Below are 6,066 nucleotides of genomic sequence, written 5' to 3'. Positions count from 1 at the left end.
TGGGGCTTGGTCCCCCCCACCATTCATGAGGGGTGTTTTGCTGGTGGATTGAGAAAGGGGCATCACAGTACTTTCAGATTTGCTTACAATTCCCTTCTTAATAACCCCTCACTTTTTATGTCCCTTCTCCACGGCCTCTGGCCTCCTCACCCAGGGGCTGCCAAGTCGTGGGCTGGAGGGGCCACCTAACGAGCTGTGGTGAGCTGTTGAGGGCCCCACACGTAAAACCAACGGTGTTTAACAACAGCTACACTTAACAAATCACCCTGCAATTTCCCACATGGAATCACCATGTTTCCACACACATTCCCATACAGCGTCACTAGATCACCAGTTGTCCACAGCTATCACCATATTTCCACGCACAAAAGAGTTCCCAAATCCCCATTCCCCACCTGCTGCTCGGGTGGCTCGGGGAGGGGAGCAGACAGGGGCTGTGGGCGCAGGGGCGCTGCTCACCCCCTGCGGGGCATTGCCAGGCTGCTTTGCACCAGGCCAGAGCCGGAGCCAGAGCCATGCCCACCCTTCCCAGGACTCGCTCTGGCCCCTGTGTTTGGGACGAGCCCCTGGCGCTGCATCCCAGGGCACGGCCCTGCACCTCCATGCGCTGCGATGCACCCGCGTGCTAGACCCGCTGCTTCTGGGGGGGAAGGCACTGATCCGGGATAAATCCACACAGGCTTAACCCGGTGCGAGTGACGCCGGGCCCAGGACAGGCTGCTCCTCTGCTGCAGCCGCATCAGCCCGTTCACTTGCCCACACTCGTGAGCAGTGAGACAGCAGCCCCGCGAGGAGGTGGCTGCCACCACTGCCGGGGAGCAGGGGCTGGAGCCCCGCGGCAGGACCCAGCCCCGAGGAGCAGGGACAAAGCCTCCTGATCCGCTTCTCGCTGCGACTGCCCTGCACTGATGTGGGGACGGGAGACACCGGGCCGGACGTGTGCCAGCCACCCAGCCAGGCAGGACTCCCGCCCCGAGGAGACTCCGCAGTGAGGGGCTGCGTGTCAGGGCGCGGACACGGGGGAGAACGAACACGCGTGACGAGCCCAGCTGGACGCGGGTCTTGGGAGACCTCGGACAAGCAGCGGCAGCGCTGCAAACCAGCGTCGCTCTGACGAAGTGCTGCTTTGGGCCGTTGCACGGTGTCACGTCTGCCGGGAGCGGGGAAGGCGCAGACACCCCCCCGGGGGACACACCTCCGGGCGTGCCACACTTGGTGATGCCCATTCAGACGTGCTGCCGTGCCCGCCCACTACGCCACGTCATCCCCCCCCCCCCGTCACCCTATTTAAGTGTCCGAGATGAGGCCGGCCGGGCGCAGAAACGAGCAGGGCAGCGGCGAGCGGGGATCTCGGCTCCGGCTGCTCGAGCTGCCCCCGCTCCCGGCCCGGCCCGGCTCGGCTCGAGGACAGCCGAGAATGGAGACCTGGGGGATGTGCACAGCAACCCTGGTCCTCTGCTTGCTGCTGGGCACGGCAGCTGGTAAGTTGAACCGTCCTTCTTGCTCCCTGGGCACCGGACGGGACGGATGCAGGCGAGCGCTGATAGGCAGAGGTGGCTCCGGACACGGCAGGGCTGGCAGCAAGGCTTTGTCACCAGTCTGAGCCAGGACGGTGCCGCCCAGCGGGAGAGTAACACGTGGAGGGAGGGGGCTGTGTGTAAGGAGGGTGGCGGGGTGCGATCGGGCAAGAGCCATCCTAGGCAGCTACAGGCTGGTTAGTTCGATGCCAAGGGCGTGCAAAGCCGTGGAAGTTGGAAAGGGAATGACTACAGACATGCAGATGGAAACGGGATGCAGTGCAGCGTGAGTTACCCGTAGAGATCGACCACCCCAGCCTAACCCCATGGCTTTCTCTCGTGAGAGCTAGACAAGGGAAACGCGGTTGATCTAAGCCAGTGATCCTGAACCAGGGCCCGTGGCTCCCTGAGATGTCTGCAGCCCTTTCAGGGGTGCCACACAATGTTGGCACTGTGAGGTGTGCACGCATGATTCACAAGAGAAACACAGAGGCTGCATCTCCACGACTGGTGGGCGGCACAGTTGTTACTGCGCACTTATTTAAGACTTGCACAAGCATTGGCATTTCCCGAGGGCTGCCTCGGGTCTGGGAACTGGGTGCCTGGGCACGAGAGATGGGATGAAATGCAGTGATATGAAGTGCAAAGCTGCACTTGGGGAAGCTTTATTCATCCCTGAGCGGTTTTGCCTCGCAGACTGTCGCCGTGTTGGGGCGGGTTCTGGGGCCAGTTAAGATCAAAGTGAATGTGAGGTACGTTCATGGGGCGCTGCAGCACGAGCCCTGTCCTCTTTGCCCGGTTCCAGCTCAGGTCGGTGGTGCCGGATCAAGCTGTGTGCTAATGTCCTGTCTTTGATTCATTCCTTTCTAGGGAGCGCGCCCATCCCGAGCACGGGACCCGGGTGTAGAAGGGAGTTCATCAGCATTACAGCGCCTGCGCACCATGGTGTGCTCCTGCCCCTTGTTGTTCCAGATGCAGCTGTGGACCCTTTAGGAGCTACTCTGAACTGGCAGACTGAAGCAGTGCATTTGCAGTCACCTGAAGTGATGCATGCCTACACAGATGGCAAGGATGACCTTGAGAGCCAGGCAAAGAGATTTCGTGGGCGAACCGAGGTCTTTCCCGAGGAGATTGACAATGGCAATGCATCTTTGTTGCTGAAAAATATAACCCAGAACGATACGGGAACCTACCATGGTTACTTTTTCCCCAATTATAATAGCCCATGTGTTGCAGTAATCGTCCATCTTAACGTGTCAGGTACGTCTGAGCTGCAAGCCTGCCTTGGGAAACGTGCTCTTCCACCCCTCCGGGGAGGCTAATCGAACAAGCCTGGCTCTCTACAGAGGAGCTTGTGCTTTGGAGAGAGCTGCTCTTCCTGTCTAAACACGAAGCGTAAGAGCTGGGCCGTTGTTGTCCACTTCCTAGTAGTGTTTAGGAGGAGGCTTTGTGGCCCCGGCTCAGTCCAGGTTGACAGTGCAGTTGGTGATACTGTCTCCCTGCTCCTCGCCTCGCCCTGCCCTTGCCGCTTCTCCCAAATCCTTAACTTGAATGTGGGGCGGGCGGGCGGGCTGGATCTGGAGCGTGTGGCCACAGGGCTGCAGTCTGACTCTGGCACTGCTGAATTGCTGTGGCTGTTGGAGCTGCAGCAGGGACCACTCCTCCCACCACCAGGTCTCTGGCCCCCTGGGCAGCTGCTCAAGCCAGATGCTGCAACGAGCACTGCCCCCACACGCCTTGCTGCCCAGTGCCTGGTGCTGCGGGGGGAAGCCCTGTGGGCTGGCTGATGTGGCAGTGCTGGTTGGACCTTTTTCACCCCTGGGCCAGGTGGAGACTCTCCCCCTGCAGCCACCAGCTGTGGGGTCAGTGGATCAGCACCGCGTCTGCTTTTCTCCACTCCAAGGTACGGGGTCCCTGGCTGAGCTGCCCATCCTTCCTTGTACTTGCCCAGCTGTATCTTTGCTTCTGTCAGTCTACTGCAGCCTGTTTTTAGTCTAGAGGGTTGGAAGAAGAAACTTTCTGAAGGTGCAGATCATGGCACAACCACCTTAGTTCTTGTATCTTCTACCAGCTTTTCTGACTACATGGAGCATGGGTGAATACCACCAAGGCCAGGGGTCGGCAAAATGCGGCCTGCCAGGCCATACAACCCAGCCCATGGGGCCCCTAACATTTAGAAAGTTAATATTTATCTGTCCCTGGCTGCCTGTCATATGGCCCTCGATGGCTTGCCAAAACTGAGTAAGTGGCCCTCCCCCTGAAATAATTGCCTGCCCCTGCGCAAGACTATCATCCATTGCTGGGGTGGGGAAAGAAAAACAATTTCTCTGTTTCTTCTTTTAACCATTTTGCAGATGCTGCTGTGGAGAAAACCACGAAGACAGAAGGTGGATGGAAGGACTATCTAGGTCTGGTTCTGTGTCGGGTTCTGGATTTCCTCTTGGTCCTGGCTTTCATTCTGGTTTCTGGTCTCCTACTAATAAACAAGATCTGTCCAACAAGGAAGGACGGTAGAAATAAAATAGCAAGTAAGTTGAATTGGGTATGTCCACAGGGTTTGCATAACAATAGCATTCCCACGGCGGGCTGTGGCTCGTGTTGTCAGACACACCAGACAAGGAGCATCCCGTCTGAAATGGGAAGTGCCTTTCAGGTGGGGGCCTGCTTGAAGAGCAGTCTTGCCTTGCTCTCTAGTGTCCCTAGCTAATGGCTTTTTCCAGGCTGGGAGTTTAAGGACGCACTGCCTAGTGTCAGCAGGACCTGCTAGGACCACTCCTGGAAGCCCCCTGGCATCTCCATTGACCGCAGATTATAATGGAAAGCGCCTCTTGCTATAAAAAGTGTCTGTGCATCTGAATAAGTATTGGAAGGCGTACCAGAGAAAAGGAGATCCTTCCAGTCCGTGAAGGGAAGCTGATGGTTGTGTAGCTATAATAACGTGGTCTGTCACTGCTGTGTCTTGGGGGATCATTAAGGAACTGGAGAATGAGGCCTGTTCACCAGTCTCCTTAAAGGCAAAAATCATTGACTCTCACGCTGCAAGCTCTGCCTCGTATTCAGGGGTTGTTAATGGGATCTAAGGTCCCAGGCCCCATAGCTTTTCAGCTGTGAACGTATCTCTCTCTCTCTCTCACGCTCTCCAAATCCGTGCACATGTATAATATGCAGACATCTGTATATAGTGGAATGTGTGTGAGAAGGAGAGAGTGCACACATTTTCACGCTCCTGTGCCACCTCCGTGGAAGAAGGCATTGTGTCTACTCAGTTCTGTTGTGACACGACTGGGCTGGATGCTGGAGGAGTGGGGCTTTTATGACCTGCTTTGCAAAACAGTCCTCCTTGTAATAAGTTTGCACATCGGAAGGAGGACTACCCAAGTGGTGCTCTGAAACCCCTCTGTCCAGGCTTATTGGTTTGCTTGGATTTTTCTTATCCAACTGGGCTGGTTTCCCCCCACCCCTTTAGTATTAACTGGAAAATGATCCTTCAGGCCTTTCAGAAAAAGTCCTCTTCAAGCTAAAAGCCACGTATGAAGTGTTTCCCTTTGAAGGCCAACCATTTTGAAGATGATGAGATCAGGGGATTGGCATGGAGATGGTTTCCCTGCCTTAACCATAGAGGTTGCTGGTGGTGACTGCTGGAATACAGGAATCCCCTTTCTGTTCATACGTCGGGCACTTACTTGAATTTTTTTTTTTTCCAGAAATCTGTGGGCGCTGCCGTGAAGGAATTTGGAGACTTCCCAAATCTGCTAATTGCATTCAAAAGTTATTCTTTGGGAAGAGAAATTCAGGTCACATCTCCGGTTTTGTAGAAAGGGAAGGTGGTGCACACACGTGGAGAGATATATGACCGTTGAACTGACACTAGCATATGAATCTTTTAATTGGGTGTGTTTTCTTTTCTTGTTCTGCAACACAAGACTAAGACTCGATTTTGTATGGCTTAATATAAAATGACTATTTTATTTATGTATAAATGGGGGAACACACCTGCAAGCTTCACGGAAACACAGGAGCGTCTGTACACCCTGCTTCCAGTGGGATCTCAGTATGCCTCGGCTGGCCACTTAGAGCAAATATTGAGCAACCGACTTACTTGGAGTGAACAAGTGTGAATGTGGGTGTTGGTTTTAATGTTTTCTACTCTCCATAAACGTGGCAAATTACTTTGTCCCTCCTGAGTAAAGGTCCTGCTTTTTTCGACTATAAAACACCCCTTGTGCATATTACACCTACCCCTTCCTTTTACCTTTCGTTGGGCCAAAATCCCACGTTCTGCTCCAGAATCCAGTATCAGCTGCCTCCGCTCTGCTTGTCCGTCCCTCTCCAAACCCACCCTGTGCCCCATCCTTGTGCTTGTTTGCAGGGAAGAATCTCCCTCTTGTGACTTCCAACTCTACGGTCAGTCGGAGGAAACTCAGGGTAGAAACGTGTTCAGCATCCAGCTTATGGGGGAAAAGCACACACACTGCAGACACAATAAGCGACAAGAAACCGCACGCCTGGGATCTGACGGGGAAATGGTGGCTATCATAGGATAACACAG

The 6,066-nt window shown here is 54.9% G+C and overlaps 1 protein-coding gene across 1 annotated transcript; it reads left to right on the top strand.

The window, feature by feature from the left end:
* The first annotated feature begins 1,283 nt into the window (after positions 1-1,283).
* Positions 1,284-5,693, top strand: LOC132249943 (myelin-oligodendrocyte glycoprotein-like). The gene is made up of 4 exons (XM_059725705.1): positions 1,284-1,481; positions 2,388-2,777; positions 3,872-4,045; positions 5,222-5,693. The coding sequence occupies exons 1-4, from the start codon at positions 1,301-1,303 to the stop codon at positions 5,368-5,370; spliced, it is 894 nt and encodes a 297-aa protein (XP_059581688.1). The 5' UTR covers positions 1,284-1,300; the 3' UTR covers positions 5,371-5,693.
* Positions 5,694-6,066: the final 373 nt, after the last annotated feature.

This window comes from Alligator mississippiensis, chromosome 4 (assembly GCF_030867095.1).
Source record: "Alligator mississippiensis isolate rAllMis1 chromosome 4, rAllMis1, whole genome shotgun sequence".
In the NCBI taxonomy this organism is placed as follows: Eukaryota; Metazoa; Chordata; order Crocodylia; family Alligatoridae; genus Alligator; species Alligator mississippiensis.
The sequence above is the reverse complement of the archived record's forward strand: the minus strand, read 5'-3'. Positions and strand labels throughout refer to the sequence as shown.